Source organism: Candoia aspera, chromosome 5 (genome assembly GCF_035149785.1).
Source record: "Candoia aspera isolate rCanAsp1 chromosome 5, rCanAsp1.hap2, whole genome shotgun sequence".
Lineage (NCBI taxonomy): Eukaryota > Metazoa > Chordata > Lepidosauria > Squamata > Boidae > Candoia > Candoia aspera.
The window spans coordinates 95349681-95374834 of NC_086157.1; the positions used below are offsets into that span (position 1 = coordinate 95349681).

At 37.4% G+C, this 25154-nt stretch overlaps 1 protein-coding gene across 1 annotated transcript; it reads left to right on the forward strand.

Annotated features, from left to right (window-relative positions):
- The first annotated feature begins 2241 nt into the window (after positions 1–2241).
- MTMR6 (myotubularin related protein 6) lies at positions 2242–22683 on the forward strand. The gene is made up of 14 exons (XM_063305758.1): positions 2242–2379; positions 7042–7158; positions 8490–8652; positions 8773–8930; positions 11402–11530; positions 12148–12282; positions 13515–13647; positions 14814–14923; positions 15967–16092; positions 16329–16378; positions 18090–18290; positions 19224–19358; positions 19436–19562; positions 20193–22683. Exons 1-14 carry the CDS (start codon positions 2356–2358, stop codon positions 20454–20456), a joined length of 1872 nt encoding a protein of 623 aa, XP_063161828.1. The 5' UTR covers positions 2242–2355; the 3' UTR covers positions 20457–22683.
- Positions 22684–25154: the final 2471 nt, after the last annotated feature.

Consider the following 25154-nt stretch of genomic DNA (forward strand, 5'->3'; position numbering starts at 1 on the left):
ATCGGAGGAGCTCGTGTGAGCCGCCATTTTCTTCCTCCTTCCGCACGAAAGGAGAAGCTGTGCCTAATTATGTGGAATACATAATATTCTTCTAGTTGCACAAAAGAGGACAGTTCAGCTCTTGGTGAAGTAGCCTTACTTCGCGTGGAAAGGAAGAATTCGGATTTGTTCGGCATTTTAGAGGAAAAGCAATCCTGGGAATGCTTGTTCGAATACAAATAAAGTCTTGACCAGTGTTTCTCAACCTCAGGCACTTTAAGATGCATGGACTTCAATTACCAGAGTTCCCCAGCCAGGCTGGGGAATTCTGGGAGCTGAAGTCCACGGATCTTAAAGTGTCTGAAGTTGTGAAACACTGGTCTAGGAGGTCCCACGCAAAGGAAGACGTGATAACTGCACCGGTAAGAGACATGTTGAACTGGTGGAAAAGGATGTTAAAACCTCACAGGTTGATCGTTGTGGGGAAAATAGTCAGGAGTATTAGGTATGTTCACTGCCTTGAATTGGCCAAATATATATATTTAAAAAAGGGACATAATAATAGTAATAATGGCTTTAGAGATTATTTACTGGAAGATGTAACAGGCAAGGCATAGGAACACCCTTCTCCCGACATATTTTTTCCCCTCTTTTTACATTGCCCAGTTGAACCGAGGAAAGGAGGAACAGTTCTTATCAAAAGTCTGAATTTATCTCTTGCAGGGAGCTTTGAAATCAGATCCAGGGCCACCGATCATCCACTCCTGATGCAAAAAAAAGGTTTATCACCTGTTAAAAGTCCCTGTTCTGTATAGGTGTTAAAGAGGTCCAGGAATGTCATGCCTAACTACTGTTTTGTTTAAAGTTAATATTTGTAGGTAGTTTTCACTTTATTGTTTATCATTCTTTCATCTTACACCCAATAAAAGAATATGTAGTACTCTTTTCTCATTTTTAAGTTATTTAATAGATATTTAAAAGCACAGCTCAGAAAGAGAAATACTCCTTTTTCAAGATAATACTTAACCCATCTCATGAGACATACCAAAATCTGCTTAAACTTATACTCAGCATTTTAGCCCTTAAGATGCCCTAAGACTTCATAGTTTTAAATTGCTCAATTGCAATCTAATAACTATGACTTAATCGTAATTAGTAGTAGTAGTAGTAATAATAGCACCTCAGAATGCTATTAAAGCACCACCAATAGAACCCTTTTGGATACAGTAAACCGTTGAATAACCTTGACCTCTGTCCTGAATATGCAGTGAAGTTTTTTACCTGACTGCATTGTTGGCCTTAGAACCACTTCTCCAGAGAAGCCCCAGATTTGTAAGGTCATTCTTCTTTGACATTGCTGTTGCTAACTTGAATCTTTCTGATCATAATCTGTAAAAACTGAAAGAGGCCATTAACTTAACCCTTTCCCTGAAAATTAACAAGCCAGTGTGTTCCACAAATTCCTTTGTGGTTGGAAGTTCTCCGTTTGATTGGCCAGAAGGATGATGTCACAAGCATTCCAGTTTACCAATCAGTGTCTTTGTGGCACTTAAAACATTGACTTACTTGCTGTGGCATTAACTTCTGTTGACCTATAACCCACAGCCTTCAGCAAAATATTGAGATGTAAATATCAAAATACGAGGAACAGAGTAGGTGTGTTATATTTTTATAGAGAGCTATATAAAGCTTACATGAAAGAGCAACCATGCAGCAACAGCATTTGGCAATTACTAGCTTTGTGACTAATTTAACTTTAAGGTGAGAAATATCCTGATCAGAACTTAGCATAAATCTGTTAAAGCTTTAAAGTATCAGAACATGTTTTCTTGGCATATTGTTTGCTTCCTAGAACTGGCTAAAGACAATATTGGAGAACTGAGTGCTGAGGAAGCAAAGAATCACACAATTCAAAAGCACAGGCAGATTTGCACATACATAACTGCATCATTCACTATAAGTAAAATTGGGCCAAAATTCTAAACATGCTAACTTAATTTCCTGAATTCCATCAAATGCAATAATATATAAGAGAAGATCCATTTAGGATGTGATTAAGTTAATGTGATATGTTAATTATTGACACTTTTCTCTTTCACGAATCCATAACTTGGAATTTTCTTTGGTGCAGCAGGCACGCACACACGTGTACATGGATACGGGACTATCTGAGCTTTGTCGCTTTTATGAACTGGGTCTTCCGGGCGGCAGGGGTCGCTGTGGGAGAAGTCGATCTTCCTCTCCCCGCCCGCCCCCGCCGTTCGATTTTTGGGAAGTGTCTCCTGGAGACGCCGGGTCCGCCTCCAGTTAGAAACGGATGGTGGTGGTTGTCGGTAGTTCTGGTAGCTGCTGGACCGGTTTGGGTGTGGTGGCATCATGGAACATATCCGCACCACGAAGGTAATAACGCTCTTCCTCCGCGCCGGCCCGTTTAGCAGTCGGTGAACCGGGAGCAGGCCCTCAACTGGTGGCTCCGCTAGTCTGGTTGCCCAGGCTGCGCTCCGGGTTCTGCTCCGTGGCAGCGGGCTGCCAACCGGGCGCGGGCCTCTCTTGGGATGACCATGATACGCTCCCTCAGGGCGCCCTTTCGCAGCGTGGTGCCCTCCAGATGTTTAGAATCCAGAGTCCCCAGAATGCAGAGCTGGCCGCCTGGGATTTCTGAGAATTGTCCCATCACATTTGGGGGTGCAGTATTGGGGGACGTTGCCCTGGCTGGTGCCTGGCACCTATTGAGCGGGGTCTGGGGGGGTTGTGTGTGGGTGTGCTATACTGGTTCTACTCCTGTTAAATTTGGTCTTGATTTTATATCTCACTTGTCCGGTAATTTCTTTGGGCAATGTATTGAATTGTGGCACAACTTACTTACAAATTGCAAGACAAATTTGTTTATAGATAACCAGCAGGTGGCAGCAGGTGAACTGACCTTGGCTGATCTCGGGGGTGGGGGGTGGAGAGAGAATAATGAGTAAGAAAGTGTCAAAAAGAAATTCTGGAAGAAGGCAGTGGCAAACTGCTTTCTACTAACTACCTGGATGTGTCCAAGGTATCTTGACTTTTTAAGGGTGTGTCTCTTCTTCCTATCTGTGGAGGCTTAAAATAAAAGATGTGTCGCATTCTGGTTATTACCAAGTAAGGATAGATAGAATTGGAGCTGCACAGCCTATGGACATCTTCTTGGAAGTGTTGTTACTCAGTAGCTTCTGACTCTTCTTGATCCATCGAACATCATTTTGCCAGATTTGTCTGTCAGTGACAGCTTCTTTCAGTTCCTGGAACATATGTCTGCATTATTAGTGAAACCTAAGTACCTGGCTTGTCAGCTGCCTTTTAAATTGCCTTAAATTATGATACAAAGTGTTGTTACGGTATTAGGACACGAATCTTGCTGAGAAGGTGTGCTTCAGTTACATATTATTACATTGCTGAAGATACTGGAGCTTCAACCTCATGATCTATCTGCTTTTGCTACTGAACATGCTCTGTCAGCTATGGCTGAAGGAGTAGTCAATACTTTCCAGTTATATGATGTCCACAATATCTTTAACCTCTTCCATAAAAATATTTATCTATGAGATGAGAGCACAGAAAGGAGAGCCAGTGCTTCAGAAGCTTTAAAGAATTTTTGTTCTAATGCCAGATGGGGGAAGCCAGGAAAAGTTGAAAAATATTTTGTATATAGGAAGCAGCAATATTAGAAAAATAAATAAATAATGATTATCTGAGGAGAAAGATTATATATCTCCAAGGGATTTGAAGCTTATTGAGTAGTAATCTTTTGGAAGAAGGAAATGTCTGGTAATGATGTGAGCTAGCCTGAGGTGTTCAAAAGAAGAAACAAACTATTGGACTTCTTTACCTGTCCCATACTAGTCCAACAGTTCAACTGCTCAGAGGGTTCACCTGTCTCCTAAGCAATTTTTCTTCGACGTGCTATCATATAATTAATGTAGTTACTCTATAAGATAATTTATGATTATGTCACATTTTAAATTATTTTATAATCAATATTATATAATCAATATTTTTACAGAATTGTTTAATGCTACCTTCTCTTGCAATGTGTAAGTTATCAGTTACACTATATTGAAGACATTTATATTTATTTATTGGCATACTGTTGTGTTTATAAAGAATAATGTTTGTAGACACTTCTTTTTCTTATAGACATAAATGGCCAAATCTCTTGCATCAAAGAGACCAGTTTATTTTTAGTTGAAACCAGTTTGTCTATGTACCAGATCCTAATTATGTTACCTCATAATTCGTCACAGATTGCAACAGCTTTACTTCCGCACTAAGTTGAAACTGTACATTAAAAGCTTGATCTTTTCCTTGATCTTTAATAGCCCTAAGTTACATACAAGAGATGTGCTGAGAGTATTTTTGAAAAACTGAAGGGCTGTATTACTCATGAAACAGTTTCTTAATTCAAGCCATGGAAATATAGATGTTAATATTCAAGAAAAAAAAATTGTATAAAAAAATTTGTATTCATATTGAATGTTCTTTGGTTGCTGCTGCTCTGTTTTCCTGTGGAATAGAATTGAAGACTACATTCCTTAAATCTCATCCAGTGGCAGATTCATTAATAAAATTTTAGCTGTAGATTTCTGAATGAGCATTAATGATTTAATTCTGCTTACTGTCAAATCTCCATTGCTTTTTGTAATGTCTGTTTCTCTATTGATGAGATTAAATCAAAGCAACTCTTAGATAATGCAGATAGCTAAATTTCTAAACATATGTTTTAAAATTGCTCTTCACTATAGTACAATTTCCGGTCTTTTGAGGAGCATAGTACAGAGCAAGTTCCTGTTGTAGTTCCTCTTTGAAATTTTCCTCCAGATTTCCCATCAAATTAGATGTTGTAAAATAGGGTTAGCAACAATATCTTGCGAAATGTTTTGTGTTTTACCAGTCCCCATTACCTTGGCCAGTAACAAAAGACTGTGGGAGATAAAATTGAAAACATCCAGCTGGCATCACCAGGAGTTCTCCCTCTGTTATAAGAGATGCTTGCCTGATGCAGACATAAATAGTAATCCCCCTTTTTCTACTTCCCCAATCAAATATATAAGGTTAAGCACATAATTTTATCTCTGGCTTGGGTTTTCTGTTCTGTAAGAAGCAGCTTGCTAAATGGAATACAAGTGAGGAAACATGTAGTCTTGCAACATCATGTTACATGATTTAGTTTGCTGTGTATTGCTAAACCATAATGTGTTTGATTGTATTCTGCAATCATTACAGAAGGAGAGAAGAGCAGAAGAAAAGCAGTGGCATTCAGTAACACCCAACTCATCTCCACTGATGTTTAGTTTTGCCCTTGATGTGGTTTCATATTCATGTTTCTACAGAATGATAAAGTGAACAAAATTATGTTGCTTGCAGAATTATATTTCAAAACTGAGCAACATAGATGAAGTATCCTATAGAAACCCTATAGATTTCTACTGTGAAATATGTTCTATTCATTTCATATATGACTTCTTTTTGTTGAAAAGAACATACTGACTTGATTCAAACATCACACTCATATTAAAACAGGTTTACAAATCACAGTGGCTTGGTTCACACTAAAGCAAAACTGAACAAACCACATCATGGTTTGATATTATATGTGAATCAGCCATTAGTTTGATGTTGTGAAATCTGTGCAGCAGTATTTGAAACAGTGATCTAAGCTGGGTACTAGAGAAATAGTGTTTACCGTTAACAAGTATTTTGGCAACTCTATCAAATTCAGGGATTTTCTGGGATTTGGTGAATCTTGAGATCTAAAGGCCTCATCATATACAGTATATGCAGATGACATCTTTGCTAACAAAATACCTGGAACCAGTAGATGTACATCTTCCACTCAGTCAGAATGATACTTATTTCTTGCATGTAAATGTTTATTTAAATAGTACATCAACAAAACATTAAAAATAAAAACTTTGAAGGAACAAATGAAACCTAAAACATGGAAGCAAATCATAGCTAATTAACATGATTTTACTTGTAATCCTGAAGCGGTGCAAAATTTTTAATGTCTGTTGTCCAAAATGCATTTGTGTAGATGGAAGCAATCCATTAGGAACTAATTTAATATAGCTAAAAATTATAGATCAAAAATTAGTACTGAAAGAGTCTTCATACATCTTCTGTTGTATTAATTTTCCAGCCAATGCTACTTTCTCATTGTTAAATACTGTTGAGCCAAATAAAAGTACTTTTCTGGAAAATCTGTTATAAAAATCTGGAAAATGAAAGAGCAGGAAAATGTATTAGTTAAGCTATTCTTTCTGTCAATGCATATGTGCATTGTTGTGGCACATGCACTTAAGCTATTGTTGACTGGTGACTGTAATATACTGTACTACATTCTACATCATAAATTCTGAAAATGCAGATGTATGAGACATAGATCTTCTGCTTTATAAGTTTGTAATGAATGTGGCTTGTATCACTAGAACAAGAATGAGGAAGCTTTTTTCTATTGAAGGGTGCATCAGTAGTTGCATGCTAGTGAAGGGTGGGGCTGAATCTCAGAGGACAAGGACAAGACCAAAGTCCAAAACAGAAAAGAACCTTTTCTTTTCCTCTTTTCCTCTTCTCTCTCTTTTCTCACTTCCCTTTTCCTTCCTGATAATCAGGCTACTGAGTGAAAGACTTATCATTGTTGGAGAAGAATATAACCGATTTTAGCAAAGAATGTTTTCAAGAATAAATGGAAGGATGTTGAGGATCACATATGGCTCTAGGTTTATAGGGTGCCATCCCTGTACCTGTGCTGTGAGCAGAATCCAGCGAACATTCATTGTGGCCTGGCTCTAAACAAAGCATAAGAGCATTCTCTTCCCAAATGAAAACTGTTTTTTGGATATTTATGATTCCTAGAAAACAATCCACACCGCAGTCAAGAAAGAACTGTATTACTATGAACTTTAGTGTTGTCTGTGAGCAAAATGTACCATACAGCTTTCAGTGCACTGAATTTGATTTCAGTTATGTTGAGATATTGTTGATTATTTATTTATTTGGTTTCGTGAAATCTCTTGCTTTTTTTTTTCAATGCAGGTTGAACAGGTAAAATTACTAGACCGATTCAGCACAAACATCAAGTCACAAACAGGAACTCTTTACCTCACAGCAACTCACTTGTTATTTATAGACTCCAGCCAGAAAGAGACATGGGTAAGGTGACTAAGCTTTTATGCTGCATTCCTTTACTTATATATTCTTTACATTGTGTATCTTCCAAGGGGTAAATGGGCAGATGTACACAACTTTTCAGAAGTTCTGTGTGACATTTGTGTTATAACTATAAATACAGCCTTAACCATGGGAGTTGAATGTGATCACTATGCAACTTTATAAGATTGATTTTTCTGAGCTTCACTGCCTCCATATTACAGTGGTTCTTTGAAAAATTTTAAGCTTTAGCTTCAGCTGCCTAATGAAATCTGTATGGTATAATTATTTCAGAGATGATATGTATGCCTGCTTTGGGTCAGATGTCCACCAATCAGCCAGTACGTGCATTGAGATTAGCAGTAGTATAAGTCTGTGAAGGTCATATACGTCATACATCATTCCTCTAGGTTCAAGGCAGACCACCTACTCCTTTGGCTTATAGCACTGTCAGTGGAATTTAATTTTGCAAGCTTCTTAAAAAATGTTCTTCAGCATCCTTAATATCTAGATTAAATATTTAAATTTAAATATTAAGTTAATAATTAATATGTTACTGCAATGTGAATGTTTAGGACTTTTCCCTATGGTATCTTAATGTTAATCTTTGGAAAGATAATGTTATTATCTTTATTAACACATCTCCAACTATGCGTAGCTAGCCTTCTAAGTAGCTGTCTTCCTTTTCCTTCTCTTACACTAAGAGGAAAATGTATATGATATATTGTATCTATTCTTGTGGGCTAGGAGCTGTAAAAAAAATCAGCCTTCCTGATGCTGTTTTCCAGAATTTCTAACCGATATGACTAGAGCCAAGTCTTGGTACCCCAACTGTCTATAGGTACCAAGATGGGTAAGAGCAATATTACTAACTCTGTGCATCCTAAGGGGCTTTGTGTTATATTCCTAAGTTACTTTCTGCCCACCAGCAAAGTTGTCATAATGAATACAAATGGATTGTGATATACGGTGTACTTGCCTGAGCAAAGTAAGAAATCTCTGCTGAATATACCTAAAGCTGTTCTTCAGATGCTTCAGATAACAGAGAAAAAGAGCAACAAGCAACTTTGCTGTAATATCTTTGCCCATTATAGTGAACATGAATGTTATCTTGTGTGAACCTAATGCTCTCTAGATGCATTGGCACTGCAACTTCCAGAATGCCCATGAACATAGCCTGTTCTGGGAGTTGTAGCATCAGTACATCTGGAGAGAGCTAAGATGGGGAAAGCCGATGTAGATATTGTGTACTTTCAATGGAAATTAAGATAGTTGAAAGAGCCATACCCTGTCCTATTCACCTTACGATCTTTGTGGTTTCTTGTATGCTGTAGATACTGCACCATCATATCGCTGCAGTGGAGAAACTTGCTTTGACTACTTCTGGCTGCCCCTTAGTGATTCAGTGCAAGAACTTCAGAATAGTTCACTTCATTGTCCCTAGAGAAAGGGACTGCCATGATATTTATAATTCTTTGCTGCAGCTGTCAAAACCAGGTAGGGGACTGCTTTCTCCATTTCAATATGTTTAGTACAGAGGTTGCTATGCTTATTTTAAAAAAAAGACTAGACAGCAAAGGTCAGACTCGTTTCTTTTTTTTTCCCCTCACGTTTTAGCAAGATATGATGAATTATATGCCTTCTCATATAATCCAAAGCAAAATGAGGAGGAGAGGGTACGAGGCTGGCAGGCCATTGACCTCACGGATGAACACAATCGGATGGGCGTGCCTAACTCTGAATGGCAATTATCAGATGCAAATCATGATTATAAGGTAATAGATTATGATAACTCATGTATTTATGTTCCATGTATTAGTCTTCCAATCCTCTCTCATTTTATCTAATTGATTTTTGAATGCTAGGCTGGTTGCTTTCATGTTAGATATTACATGTAAGCCAGGGGAGGCGCAGTGATTCTTCCTATTGCTGTTGGACAAATTGATTTATTTTTTCGTCAGGTCAAAATTCTGTTTCAAAGGCGCTCTCTTGAAAATGTTGATTCATACGACTTTTTAATAGTTTCTTTGAGTCATGGTTAATGTAACTTATCCTTAACTGGATTGTTGGATGACTGATGATCTGCAAGACCTATTTAGGTGGTCCATACGAAGGTTGAAGAACAATTGAGAATGTCTTTATTTAGCCCTGTGCTTTCTTTTTTCCCTGCTAACAGAGAAAAGGTTTGACTGGAGCCAAATTGCTAAACAAGATACTATAGTTCTGATCTAAAGCTTGTAATTGGTAATATTTTAAATCATATTTTCCTCAACAATGTATTTGTTAAAATAGCACTTCTCGGGAACTGGTTGAACTGATTTTCATAATATGGTGTTAGCTCTGATGATGATGATTTTGATGCTTCTCTGAAGAATCTTTTTCAAATTAAAAAGGAGTTATGTAAACAAAAACAAGTTAGCGGTCGGCCAAATAACATGTAGTTTTATTTTCAGGGAAAAATAATTGGAGACCTCTTGTCCTAGAGCAATGGAGTTGCTTGTTGTAGAGTTCATTTTAGTCTGGCATGCGGGGGAGGTGGGAGGCTCTTTTAATTTTCTTCCGATCACTAATTTTGCTAAATTTTTCTCCTCTAACTGCAGCATTCTTGTCAGATTTTTTTTTAAATTTAGGAGTTTTTTCTTTAAAAAATCAAGGTTTATTTTTTCTCTCTTATTATTTAAGTATTCTCTTTTTCTCTACAGGTAGTCCTTGCTTAATGACCATTCGTTCAGTGACCATTCAAAAGTAATGGCGCCACTGAAAAAATGGTAGTTACAGCTGTCGCAGCAACCCTGTGGTCACATGATCAAAATTGAGCTCCCCTGCCCACCTATCTCCTCCCCATCTCTGCCTTCTTGCTGCCTTGCCCTCTGCCAGCCCCGCTTGCTGTGCAGGACAACCAAAAGGGCAGAGATGGGGAGGAGATGGGTGGGGGGAGTTGAAGAGGAGGCAATTCCTTACCTTACCAAGGCTTGGGGCTGGGACCAAAATGAACATTAAATTTTAGGCTGATCATATTTTTTTTTTACCCCAGTGGTAATGGACAGTCCTGTGATCATCTAAGAAGAGTATATATCATAAATAGAAAAATAATTGTGGTGGCAAACGAATTTCAATAATAAGTCAATGTTTAGTTATCTAAGCAGATAAACAGAATGACCATAGGCAGGCAAAAAAATAGTGGGAGTGGGGACAACTTCCGACTTCCAGCTAGCTTCCCCATTGAATGTGTGACCGCAGGGACACTGCAATGGTCATAACTGCGAATAAAACTGGTTGGAGCATTGTGGAAATTTCAATTCCACAGGAGTAACGGGCCCCAGATTTTTTACACATTTTTTAAGTTAGTGGATTTTAGGTACCTTGATTCAAAAATTGTTGCTGTTTAATGCACAGTTTGGGCTAACTTGAGGGTACAAACAGATAAACACAATGAGAGTTTTAGTAGTATATAGATCATTATTATACTTTGGTCTGGGGATTTTTCCCAGATTGTATGCCTAACAATTTTTTATGGTTTTTCATGTGCCTTGTATAATTTCTCTTTTCTTCTTTTGTTCTTGTACATTTTTATTGACATTTTCATTTTAAAAATGGTTCTTGATTATGTTTCTCATGTCAACTTTCATTACAACTGATTAGCTATACTCCATTGACTTTTTCTTTGTAATTATGTTAAGTTTGTATTTAAAAAAATATACTGAAATAGTCGTAGAAGGGAAATACGGAAATCCATCAACTAGTAACGTGTTGGGATTACTGGTAGAAACATTCACCACTGTATATTTTTATCACATTATTGCCCATATTTTCACTTCCTAAACCTTTTAAGTCAGTCAGACAGTCAGGCTTTCAGACTTTAGTAATACTTTGTTTTTATTTGAAGAACTCAGGAAATTAAGATTTGGATGGAGAATTTTAATCTAAACACCTTGTCATAACTCTGGCTTTTAGCACAATCTGTTTGGGAGCTGTATTGCCTCATGTAAATATGTGGTGGATTGCCAAGGTCCTATTCTTGATCATTACAGTCAGCCATAAGAGGTAGATAAGACTGGACATTATTGCATTTGAAGTTGCATTCTAGTCTCTCATTCACTTCCACTTAATCAATTTTTCTGATAACTGAGAACGCTTCTAGATATCCCAGCCTAGCTGTTTCTGATGAAAAATGGAAATAGGATGTACGTGCAACTTATCTAATGTGATTTTTTTTTTTTGCAATTCCTTTTTTAAACTTTCACAGATTTGTGAGACATATCCTAGAGACCTTTATGTTCCCAGGAGTGCAAGCAAGCCCATAATTGTTGGCAGTTCTAAGTTCCGAAGCAAAGGAAGGTTCCCTGTGCTCTCATATTATCATAAAGATAATGAGGTATAGTCTGATTTCTTTTCAACGCAAGTATCTAAAGGCTATTTTCCAGTACAGGAAAAGATGAAGTGGGTAAGTATAGTAAGCCAGGTCCCTAGATCTACTCTAGGGCAATGAAAGTGGATACTAGTAATAATGATAATAATATGACTAGGTATTTATGTCTATAGTAATTTTGTCAAACATAAGAAATGGAACATTTATACCTTGGTTTTCTGTGTAGTTATTAATGTAATAATTATCCATGGTTAGAAAAGTCACAGATTGGTAGTCCTTTCTCTGAGGAATATATAGCCTACAGCTAATAATGTGCATGACCACCAGACCAACCTGTTTTGGTCAGTGACACTGGTCCAAATCAACTATACTTGCAAATATGCTTCTGTGGCAAATGCAAGGTGTGTTTGTGTTTTAAATCTGTCATTATAGAAAATCTGAGCATATTTTTTTTTTTCCTGAAAGTTTTTTAAGTCCAGAGTTTGGAACACTGGAGTCTTAGTTTTCCCTTCTTTTGTTATAGTTGCCTGAGAGCTAAAGACTGACTTACTGTTTCTGCCTTCCAACATACCAGGTTTAAGTGCTATCTTCTCTTTATATTTACCCCTCTTCCTTCTCACTAGGCTACCATTTGCAGATGTAGTCAGCCTCTCTCAGGATTCAGTGCTAGATGTCTGGAGGATGAACACATGTTGCAAGCAATAAGTAAAGCCAATCCCAATAACCACTATATGTATGTCATGGACACCAGACCCAAAGTATGTTTGTGGGTTGTTTTTCTTTGTTTCCATTTGGTTTTGTCATTCTTGCCATCTTTACTCTTCATTTTTCTCTTTTGTTGTTTTCTTGCTTTTTAATATTTTAAGCAGTTTGTAAACTGCCTGAAGTCACTGGGAGTCAGGCAGCATATATAATTGTTGTTATTTCCTCCCTAGTTATTGATTTTCAGTACTTTATAAATAGGGTCATGCAATGCTTCACATTCAATCTGAAAAAAGTGTTTTGGAATGTGTGGGATTGCAAATGCAGCACTGTCTGGAATACTTCAATGCAGCCATATCTTTTCCTAGGATTATGTGACAGCTGCACAGTCCCAGAAAAGATGTGACTCCTTTAGAGCTGCAGACAGGTGCTCTATTTATGTTAAAAAGCATCTCTCTGGAATCAAATCCAAAGTGTTGCATAGCTCTAGTAGTGATTTCTTAGATGGAAAGGATCAAGACTGTATTGTTATAACCCATACTGTGTTGTATTTCTTTTGTGATCTAGTTTGAGCAATATGACCCATGATAATCATATATTTCTTAGGAGTTTACATGTTATTTGAAAGAAGTGCTTCAGAATGCACATATGAAGCACCTCTTTTCAAATCCTTAAAGCAGCCATGATTTTTTCCAGGCCCTTGCAGCTGTTTGGGAGGTCTCCCAAATAATTTGCACCACCATTTTGCTTCAAGAGACATTATGGTTTGTAAAATGTGGCTTATAGTTCAATGTCTTTGAAGCTAGCTAATTGTAGTTTATGTAATAACCAATAGTTAAATATATGATGGGTTAGCACACTTTGAGAATCATGGAATAGAACAACTTTCTGAATTGAGTATTGTTCAGATATGTTGTGACGACAACTGTCATGTTGGCTGAGAATTCTAGAAGTTTATTTTACAGTATTTTCCCAATTTATTTTCTTCAGTTAAAATGCCACTCTGTTTCCAAAGGATCTGAGTGGCTTACACTAAAACAACGTATCTGAAGGGTACAATGTTGGCAAAGAGATACAGTGAGTTGGGAGTCAGTGTGGCTAGTCATTTAAGTTGGGAGAAGGAAATCATACAAAATCACAACAATCCTAAGGTTTAGAAGCCAAGTCATAAAAATATAATTTTCTTCAGTTTCAAAAACATATTGTTCAGGATATATCATACAAATTAATGTAATAATTGTAAATTGCTTTGTTTCCCATGTATGACTAATTGTTGTTTTTCTCCAAGCTGAATGCAATGGCCAACAGAGCAGCAGGTAAAGGTTATGAAAATGAAGATAATTATTCCAACATTAGATTCCAATTTGTTGGTATTGAAAATATCCACGTAATGAGGTCTAGCCTGCAGAAGCTTCTGGAAGGTATGAATAGATGTGCCCTTCACTGACATTACACATTTCTTGAGTACAACATTCAGCCTTGCAAAAAAATGATTTTACATAAATCTAGTTCATACCAGAGCATTTATTGAATAATGTACAACATCCAAAATAGTATATTTCTGATGCTATAGATAGTGCTAATGTGAAATTCTACTTTCTGCTGTTGTGAGATCCTATCATCTTAATGCTTTGCTTTGTGGAATACACCTCAGTTCAATTAAAGCAACTACCTTTTTCATATCAACAAGGCAGAGTCACGAGTTGTGCAGCATATACATTTAATAAATTATTATTGTTTCAGTTAATGTACTGATTATTTTTGAAATTATTAATGCTTGCTGTACTAATAATGGAGATTTTATTAAATATTTATATAAATGTATAAATCACATAAATATTTAATATAATGTGTAAATTATATATTGATTTTATTGTGATTTATTTATATAATATATTTAATATAAATCACTTAAATATCACTTAATCATGGGAAGCTACTTAATTGGAATCTCATGAAGTTATTTCTTCACTTTTAGCAGCTGTTAGCTGTTACAGTATCTGCCCATTATCTGAAGAAGGAAACACCTATCACAACAAGTGCATGGCTGCATTAGTGATTTCTCATAGTAAATATTTAAATTATAAAGAACAGGTGTGCATTCCTAAAAGATAGGAACACGCTGAGGATTCAAGGCTAGTTAAGATGATGGATGTACTCCTTTAAAGTAGAATTGTAAAGAAGATAATTATGTTACATTTATAATATGAAAGACCTGTTTATACCAGATTGCTTCCACATAAGCAACAATTAATACAGGAAACCAGAGTTTGAGGCAGAATGGGGCATGAACTTATGAGTATTATGGATAATAGCTACCAGGCAATGAAAACGAACACTGGGCCTTGCAAATATTTGAAATATAGTTACAGTACGGTTCAATAATACCAGTAATTTAACATTTTATTTTATGGAGGGTCTCCAGGATATATAGAAGAAACTAGGGGTGGGGAAAAAAATTGTTCATGTACTTAACAAGTTCAGAAATTCAGATTTCTTCAAACTGTTGCCAAAACCAACTTTTGATTCTTGCACAGAAAGGTGCTACTACCACATTTGAGTTTAACTGAGTTTCATTTTATTTTAGTTTGTGGAACAAGAGGCCTATCAGTCAATGATTTTCTCTCTGGGTTGGAGAGCTCTGGATGGTTGCGACACATCAAAGCAGTGTTGGATGCTGCTATCTTCTTGGCTAAAGTAATTTGCATTCTCTAATTTGTCAAAAGTTGTTGATGTTGGTGCTATACATTAGAAGTAGGTTGCCTTCAGTAAGCACCATCAGATCAAGGGAATTTGGAAATTTCAAACAATTACATTGCAAAAGTCTTTAACTCCTCAAGGATCCATAGGTCAGTAATAGAGCATGTGTGTTAAAATAGAAAATCCTACATTGTATTTGGGAAGTTGCCTTTTTTTCTTTAAGGAGCATATAGCTAGTATCATGACTGGCAACTGCCTGACTTCCTAAGTAGCTGAAATCAGCTGGAGTAAATAATATTCAGCTAGATAAGATTCAAACCTGTTATGTTCCTAAGGTAAAGGAGCCAATACTGTCAGCTTAAGCAGTGATGATCATTTTTTGTCATTAAGGCAAACAAGGGTCTGTGGGCTGAGTAATTCTTTTACTCTTTTCCTCAAGCAATCGGTTACTGGAAAGGGAGGAGGCCAGTTATTTGCAGGCTCGTCTGTATATATGTTGAGAGTGCATTCCCAGAATTCCTCTCCAATATGACATTTATTTATTTATTTGTCAAATTTCTCTACCGCCCATCTTGTGTACAACGACTCTGTGCAGCTTGCAGATAATAAAATGATAAATCGCTAAAAAACTACAATGTAATATAAATACCCATAAATACAAACACAAATATAAAATACAGAAAATATAAAAGATGGCAATAAGGTCTTATTCTTGGCACCATCATGGTGCCAACCACCCCCATGAATGGCTATTCCCTCCCCTTCCCAAGAGACGTGGCATAACCATGTCTTCACCCCCTTCCGGAAGGGAGAGTGGGGGCCTGTCTTACCTCCGGGGACAGCCTATTCCAAAAGGATATTCCAAATCCCTTGGTTCTGTTTTCATGTTGGCCAGGACTTCTGGGAGTTAGAGTTTCAACACATTTGAAGGGTTCTGGTTTGGGGGAAGGCTGGAGTGGATTAAATATTTGAATTCAGCTGCGGAGTTGAATTCATTTTCTTTGGTATGCACACAACAGTAAGTTTTGTCCTTTTCACAGGCCATAGCTTTTGAGAGTGCAAGCGTATTAGTACATTGCTCTGATGGCTGGGACCGGACATCTCAGGTCTGTTCCTTGGGTTCTCTACTGCTGGATCCCTTTTATAGAACAATTAAAGGATTCATGGTAAGTATGCAAGCAAGTTTATGTATAATTGGCCGGTACTAAAGCAGATCAACTTTTTATTAAACTTGCAGTCCACTTAGTAAGTGAGGAATATCTTTAGTTCTCAACTCCCAGCCCTAGAAAACCTATTTGGCTTCCTCCCTTGAGCTAAGAAATCCAGAGTGAAAACTGTGACTTTCTAAACTAAAACCTAAAGCATACTACTAGATTAAAAGCTGATACCTGGTTTCTTCTAGGTTTTGGTGGAAAAAGACTGGATTGCTTTTGGACACAAATTTTCAGATAGGTAATTTTTTCGCTTTAAAGAAGCCATGCATTTGAATTCTTTATGTAATGTGCCTTATTATGTTAAATTAATACACAATTTATAAGCCTGCATATTGTAATCTTGTTCAAACATGTTTAATTCGAGCTGTAAAGTATACATTTATTCTGTCTTAGAACAATCATTTGATTTATATACTATCCAAGGTTTTATAAAGGTTTAAAAAAAACCTGAGTGGCCCTATTTCCTATTTAACTGACTTAAAACTCTTAACCGATCTGGTATTTGGATCCTATGGTGCCCTCTCCTGGCTTTTAGCAGGTTGCAAGTTATGCTCACATCTACACACTCACACTGTTGCTCTCTCTCTGGAAGAGCTATCTGTAATGCAAGGGGTTCTTTGGGGAAACGGTATAGGCTACTGACAATGAGTAGTGTTGTCTTCCCTGTGTTTCCAGGGCTTTTATTGTACATAATAGTTTAACAAACTTACTGGTTCTTAGTTATTTCTTAACTTTCCTCTTAACTCTTATCAGTAAACCTATACTATACCTATACTATATATCTATGTGCCTTGTCCTTTAGATGTTATATATCTAGAATCCTGAAGCTTTTTTTCTTCTTTGTCATAGAATTAAGCTTGCTTGAGCTAAAACTAGTTATTTAGCTACCTTGCAGTTAATTGGCTTCTATCACTGGCTAGATAGAAATATGCAAGAACGGTTACCTAAGCAAAGAGGGCTGAAACATTCTTTAAGTCCTGGGAAGCAAAATAATATTTGGAAGCAGCTCAGGCAAACCTCTCCCTCATTCACTGGGGTATAAGAAGGAGGGGAGGGATAGCACATTTACAGCTGCAAGGTTCTGTTGTTACAGCCAATCTCAGCAAAAGATACTTCTAGTCTTCCTGTGCAGTTGATTTCCTGATCTGGTCTACCTAGCGGGGTGATACTAGCTCAGCCCTGCTGGCTGCCATTCTGAACTGCAGCCAAAGCATTGGCTTTGTAAAGTCTTTCAGCCTGTGTTGGGGGCTGGGTGGAGATCCTTTACAACGGCTGGCTCGCTGTAGGCTGTCAGGGTCTCTGCTGAAGTGGAGCACTGTCAGGTTCTACTTATCCTTTCAGCTTTTCCACTTTCAGTTTACTGGAATTCACACCCACTCTTTCTTTGCCATCAGTTACCTGCTGCACGGCATTTTATCCGGGCATCTGCTCCCCTCTCTTGCCTGCAAGTTGTTGTTCTCCTGCTCTGCTACATGACAACAAACTCCTAGCCAGCTCACCCACACTCAGGTGCTAATGGCATCAACCTTTAATAGCTGGAATCCCAGATATGGTCTAGTGCTCCTTCTGCTACCCTAAAGTCCTGGGGGTGGGGGTGGGGACAACAAAAGAGAAGGAAGGGGTCATGTGGACCTCTGCAAGGGTTTCCCTCCACATACACACACACACACAATCTTGTTGTATACAATTTATATCCCACTTCTCTAACTTTTTACAGCTCAGTGGACATGCCTAGAAGTTCTCTTGTGTCTAACTAATAATTGCCCTGTCAACTGTAAACCGTACATGAACTGTAACCAGAACAAGATACAAAAGGGAAGTTTCAACAGTCTTTTTACCAGACAAGTGTTCACGTGTATCAATAGACTGCTTAGTGAATGTTCCTCATATAATATGGGAAATGCATCATTTTCTCTCTCTCATTAACTAACATGGAGTATATTTTATAGATGTGGACAAGTGGATGGTGACCCCAAGGAAATATCCCCAGTGTTTGCCCAATTTCTAGAAAGTGTCTGGCACCTGACAGAGCAGTTTCCACAGGCCTTTGAGTACAATGAAGCTTTTCTCCTTCAGATCCATGAGCACATCCATTCATGCCAGTTTGGAAACTTCATTGGAAACTGCCAAAAAGAACGAGAGGAACTCAAGTAAGACTCTTAGTAGCAATATATTAACACAGAATTAAACTTCTCAGATTATTCCTCCCTCCTCCCTTCTGTCTTTTCTTCCTTTCATCATTTTTATTCTACAATTCAACTAGAAGGTCTCCCACTGTACCTACAGATCAATACAGAAAGACAGTCCCTGTCTTCAGACTTACAGTTTGAAAAATTTCTGTCTAAAGTGTGAGAAGAGCAACAGTTTAAAAATAAAATAAGTTTTCAAAAAAAAAAAGGAAAGGAAAGGGGAATGTGGTGGCAAAAGAGAAATAAGAGTTCCAGTTCTTAGTCTCTCTCTCTCTCTGCTACAGCCTAATGGAATGGCTGCACTTCACTGCCAAGAGTAGTCCAGGAGTTTCCCCATAGGGCCATTAAATATTAAACTATCAGGTAAGATCAATCACGGGGATCAAGCTTTGCTAGGCTGAAAAGCGATGTAGCTCTTTTAAGTGCTGATGCTTAGAATCATTATTCAAATGGATGAAAATCCAATATTGTAAGTATATGTGGGGGGAAAAAATCTGCTTGCTTGGATTTTAATATGTGCAAAGTCTTCTTGAGAATAATATGTTCCTTTAGCAAGAAGAAGACCACATGAACTTAAGTCTTCCTTCAATATCTTCCCTTTTTCTCCCTTTGATGGTCATTTCCTCTCATTCTAAGTCGATTTGTTGGATGGTAGCTTTGGAGTAGAATAAATATATTATATCCCTCCTTTGTCCTCCTTAAATTAGGTAATGTTAGTGGGATGGGGGTGGGTAGGAAGGCAGCGTGAAAAACTTTGTAGTTCGTAGTTGGAATTAAACTCTGCTCTGTGTGCCTGCTTTCTGATAGACACCCCACATCTTGTGTAGCTTGATACAGTACTGATATTCCTTAGCCATTAACAAGTGTTTAACTCTAGGATCTTCTTATCTTAAGATTGAAAGAGAAGACTTTTTCATTGTGGCCTTTTCTTTTGGATGACCACAAGAAATACCTAAATCCCATCTACAGTGAGGATTTTTCACAATCATTTACAGTTCTGGAGCCTGATACAGTCGCCTTTAATTTTAAGTAAGTTTCCATTATGCATTTTATGTCCCAGCAGCTGGACCAGAGTATTAATGTAAGTATTATGGTGATACCTACAGGTTTTGGAGAAACATGTATCATCAGTTTGATCACACAATGCATCCACGGCAATCTGTACTCAGCCATGTGATGAGCGTGAGTGAGCAAAATAAACAACTGGAAAAAGATATTAAGGAATTGGAAAGTGTGAGTATGGCAACTAATTTCACTTCTGACTCTAAAATGGGATTGCTTTCCTCCTCAGAAATCATTTATTTGTTCCAAAATCAGCACACCATTCATTGCTTTTTGTAGTTTTGTAGTTTTTGGGGTTTTTTGCATTCGTTTTCTGCAATTGGATATGGACCTTAATATTGATATCCAGTTGAGTCTTTTGATTTCTTGTACTATTAGTCTCCAGTGCCAGCATTTTTAATACTCTACAGAGGATAAATGATTGTAATAGTAGATCGGTAAAATAATTTCAGTCTAATGTTGTTGCTCATCAGGATATAGGATGGATGGATGAACAATCGATACTATAGAGAGGCAGTGGGTGAGACCAGGAGAGTAAAATAGAAAACCCATATTCACTCCCTGATATCTTCAAGTAAAAGATGCTTAACTGGGAAGTCCCTCCAGTTGAGATTAGGGAGGCCCTCTGCTTGTCAGAGGAGACAGTACTAGACTACATAAACCAGTGGCTGGACTTAGCTATAAAGCAGCTTCCTATCCAGAAGACTGGAGACTAGGAGTAAGTACTGTTTATCAGGATTTGGACGGATGAAAGAAAACAGATAAAAGCTACTAATTCTGAATCATTTCTCTTAATATTAGAAATTGGGCCACCATGTACACAAGGATTTGGATGGAGTCTTTGCGAAGGAACCGTTGCAGTCGGTCTGTCCCGTATCGCCAGGAGTTGAAACTTCGCTGTGCTTTAAGAAGGAGCAGCCTCTTTTACGTGAGAATGACTGCCTTCGAACGATAGAGGGCTCCAACACAGCAGACAACCGATACAGCGAGTACATGAAAGCGTTCTCCAAAACAGAGCCCAGCGTTGTCAGCTTGGAATACGGAGTGGCAAGAATGACCTGTTAAATGTCACACGAAGCAGTTCTGCTTTTCTGAAAAGATAGAAGTTCAGGACGGGGCTTGGGAGTCTGATCTCTTGGAATGTCACCAAAAACTAGTGTGTGTAACGGAGAGCCTCATTAATGTAGCCCAGAGTGCGCATTAGGTTTGAAAATGTCGTTCTTGTAAGAGGTAACTGAATTTGACAATACTGAAAAGGATGTGAAGAACCTGGGAAACCTTTTGTGTCTTAAAAGAATAGAGGAATGGAAGTGGTACACTGTAACAAATTATAGCTTCCCCTAGTTTATTCCAGGCGTTCACTGGTTTTGGTCCAGATGGAGTCATAGTTCAAGTAAGCCCGTTGACAGCAGTGGGAGTTAAACAAGTTGAGAAGTCAGTGAGTCCACTAAAATACGACTACTCCTAATTCATTCCATGTGAATATTGCCAAATGGGAAATGATATTTGAATGCTTGGTTTTAGGACACACAGACAACTTACTGGGATCAATGAACATCTGTATATAAATGTAAAGTGTATGTGTATTCCTGTGTAATTTATTGCCTGTCACAGTATTTTCAATGATATCTACATCATTAATTAGTATCAAAGTAGTAAGAGCAATATTCATATATATTTGTTCTGCTCATTTTTTTGAGAGCATTTCAGTAGGATTATCTAAAATATGCGTAGTGACTTCTTTAAATTCTTCTCTTTCAAAACAGTACCGTGGGATTCATATCAGTAATTATGGACTACATACCTCTTGGGTATTCAGTTTTAACACATTCTAACCAGGTAGGAAAGATTTTCCCCCCTTTATTTTTATGGTGAAGCTCTAGTTATAAAAATAAAGGGGAAAAAAGGTTTCCTACCTGGTTAATGAGTAAATATTGTAGCCCCAGGGCTGTGTATCTTCCATATACTTCTGTCCAGCTATTAGAAGTACAGTTTAGTTGATAAGATGAATAATCTAGGAGAACCCCTGTATTTCAGAATTGGAGTACCCATTTCCAAGAATAGGCTATATTTCAGAATGGTCAAGTTTTAGGCTTCTTGCAGTTACTATAAAATAACTTGAGCATCCAGCAAAATAGAAAGTATAAGAGCATAGCTATTGTCTTTAGTTGGATATATTTGTGGTTTCCTGCAGGATTTTAATTTGTTTTGTAAATCTGCTGTAAAAGATGCAGCTTAATTTGAAATAAAAATAGCTTGTTTTTCAATCGGTAGAATTACCATATTAATATATTAAGTGAATAAATAATTGTGAATTACTAATCAAGTAGCCACTCTTGGGTAAAGACTAAGAACAAATTAAAATTTAGGTCTGCAGGCCAGATAGCTGCAGAATCTCTGATGTTTTGAAAATTGGTTAATGTTCACATTTTCAATCTGGAACCAATATCCCAGATCAGACGAAACAGATCTCCAGTTAAGCAGAATGCTTGGGTAAGAAGGTATGCTGCGTATTCTTGCAGATAAATCAGTGTGTTCCCAAAATCTTTGTTTATACTTCACCAGAAAAGAGAAAGGATTTGCTTCAGTGGGACCCTGCCCTCTGTTTGCTTTCTCCCAATTTGTTTTTATTGTTCAAATAAAGAAAAGGAAATGAGTGTTGAAAGCTGAGATGGTAAACACGCATGCCTTGGGATATTGAGCATCCTAGGTGGCATAGTAGGTAATTTGTACCTGAGAGACCAAATGCTTATTACACATACAGTGAAAATTAGTTTAGCTTTGCTGTGATCACTGAAGGCTGTTACAGCAAGACAGCCATCAGACTACACAAAACCTGACAGGGCCAGCTGTCTCCTTCTGTCTTAGTTGGGATCCAGTCACACTAATAACAGGTGAGGAGAATCTTACCTGGAACATTTCAAAGATAACATTATAATGTTTGAAGAAGGAACAAGTGGAAAAAAAATGTGGTTTTCGATATTGTTGATGATACACATATTTACCTACAAAAATTGATTGGGAGGGGAAGATGGGATCCATCATTTACCTAGTATATGGTGCATTCTCACATATTTTGCCTGTTTAGATATTGTGCAGATTTTGCATGGCAGTGACTTTTGAAAAATATTAGGGAAGAGAAATGCGTGCCTCTAGTGTTTTTCCCTCTAGTTTTTTTTGCTGTAGATGAATCATTGCCTGTTATCTGATATACTGAAAATACAAGACCAAACACTATTACAAATTGTTTCTTGTAATTGTCTTCTGTTGATTAAAAAAACACCTATGTATAGCTGCATTAGTCTTGTTGAAGAGTTATAAAATTAACTTCTTGAATCATTTGACTAGTAGAAATGCAAGATATTTCAGAGTTGAGGACTAGATTTGTCATAGAATGTCTCATCTGAAATTATCTCCCTCTATTTATTTGATTTATATCCCACTTTTCAATCAGGAGCTGATGGTGGCATGCATAGCCCTCCCTATTTTTCCCCACAACAACCTGTGAAGTAGGTTGGGCTGAAAAAGAGTGACTGAACCAAAGTTACCCAGTGACCTTTAGTAGCTGGGGGTGGACTAGAATTACCCCTAGTCCAACACCTTAATATCTTAACGCCGCATTCTCTCTGTCTGTCTCTCTGTCTCTCCCTGGCCACCCTACAGAGGATATAGGATGGAACAGATACCTAAGGGAGGAATCAGAATAGCAAATTTAGGTAACAAGACAAGGTATGCTAGGACACTTGAGAGACACGTAGTAACACGTCACCGTGTTCGGATGCCATCCACTTGAGTGTTCTTGAAGAATGTAAATACGGAATTACTGACCTAGCAAAGATGTGTAACTTCCCATAGATTTGGCTCAGTGCCACATGGCTGGAAGGTAGCTATGTGACAACAATTTTTAAAAAGAAAGCCAGGAAAGTATAGGCTCTTCAGCTCCATGTCTGTTCTTGACAAAATATAGAATGGTTATCAAAGAATGAATAACAGCTCAAAGCTTTATTGAAAGAAAGTCAGTATGGATGGCAGTGATTATGTCAGCTGTGTGCTTGGATTTTCAAAAGTCTTTAACAAGGTTCCTCACCTAAAGCTGTAGAGAAAACTTAGTGGCAGGTTGCTAACTGGCTAAAAAGGAGAAAGTGGAGAATAGGAATAAACATTTCTCAATGGATGGAAGTAAGAAGCGGAGTCCTTTAAGGATCTGTATTGAAACCAATGCTTTTTTAACTTATTCATAAATGATCTTGACTTACACTAAGTAGTGAATGCGTCAAGTTTGTGTATAACTGTTTATGATGGTGATAAATAAAAAGGATCTGTTTAAACTATCTGAGTGGTCAACCGAACTAAGTGTGGTTCAATTTAAATAAATGTAAAGTAATACCCTTTGGGGCAAAAAACTCTTAACTTCACCATATGCTTTGATGTGATATAACTGTCTGTAACTAACCAGGAAAAGATCTCGGACTCATGAAGGTGGGAGTTGTGAAGAAAAGCCAATTCTATGCTGGGGATCATTAAGAAAGGGATTGAAAATAAAACATTGTAAGGCCCTGAAACAAATCTCTGCTGGGTGCATGTACATGTGCACATAAATAGCAGTCATTAGGACAATTTGTCAGCATGTGGCATATGGGGAGGAGAGAGATTTTTAACCCATTTGTGCTGTGCTATTTCCTTGGACAATACCCCTTTCATCTTATAGCTGCTCTTGGGCCCTCATTATTGCTAGTGAACTCCTCCCTTCCATCCAATTTCCAGGTCAGTCACAGAAAACTCTGCTGGCTGGGAATTTAGGGAGTTGCTGCCTCAACACATCTGGAAAATGTCAGATTTAAGAAGGCTAAACATAATTTTTAAAAAGCAAAGCACAACCTCGTGCTACATGTTGCAGAACCTTTTATGTAAATCAGTCTTTAAAATGTGCTCAAGTAATTAGATATTTGGTTAACTTATGTATGTCTTAAGTTGATGTGCATTTCTTAAGTTGAATATCCCATTTTATTTGCTGCTGCTTTTATCTGGTTCAGGGTGGGTGTTCTGACAAGCTGTTTTTACTAATTACTCCTATTAATATCTATTTAATTAATTATAAATTAATTGCCAAGTTCATATTCCTTATATTAAAACCTCAGTATAGTTGTTGGATCAGACCAAAAGTCTGTCTAATATAGCAGTCTGATCAAATGCTTGAGAGGGTCACAAGCTAAATATGACCATGACACGTGTCTGTAAAAGTCAAATCATCAACCCAGAATCACAGTGTGGATGGTCTCCATGCTAATATACCTTGAGCGCTTTTTAATTTAAAAAAGTGGGATAACAATATTTAATAATTAAAATGTTTTCTTTTATCCTTGGTGGAGTATCTGGTTACTTTTGCCATGCAAATAACCTGTAACTTTTCCAAGACTTTTCTTTTACATGGTAATTTCAGTAGTCCTCCATCCATGCAAAAATCCAGAACCTAAAAATTAATGTTTCTTAAAGCAGTATTTCCTGCTCTACCTTTCAGTAGGAAAAAGAATGCTTATATCTGTATTCCTGTGTAGATGTATCTGCCCCTCTTCACAAAAGTGTTTAGGGTTTTAGACTGCCAGCCATATTTCTTGGCTACATAATTACAGCCCTCCAAGCATACTGCTATCATGAGAAAACTTAGCTGATGAGTCTGGGGTCTCTATCATATGCTCTGAAGCATTCTAGATCGCTGTTCAAACTAGAATATCTCCCTTACATATTTACTTAAGTAGCCACTCT

What these genes read in the sequence shown, in the direction of transcription:
- MTMR6 (XM_063305758.1), top strand. Translation starts at nt 2,356, where the DNA reads ATGGAACATATCCGCACCACGAAG. An exon ending in GGACACAAATTTTCAGATAG is followed by an intron (nt 16,379 to 18,089) that starts GTAATTTTTTCG and finishes TATATTTTATAG; the next exon opens with ATGTGGACAAGTGGATGGTG. An exon ending in ATATTAAGGAATTGGAAAGT is followed by an intron (nt 19,563 to 20,192) that starts GTGAGTATGGCA and finishes TCTTAATATTAG; the next exon opens with AAATTGGGCCACCATGTACA.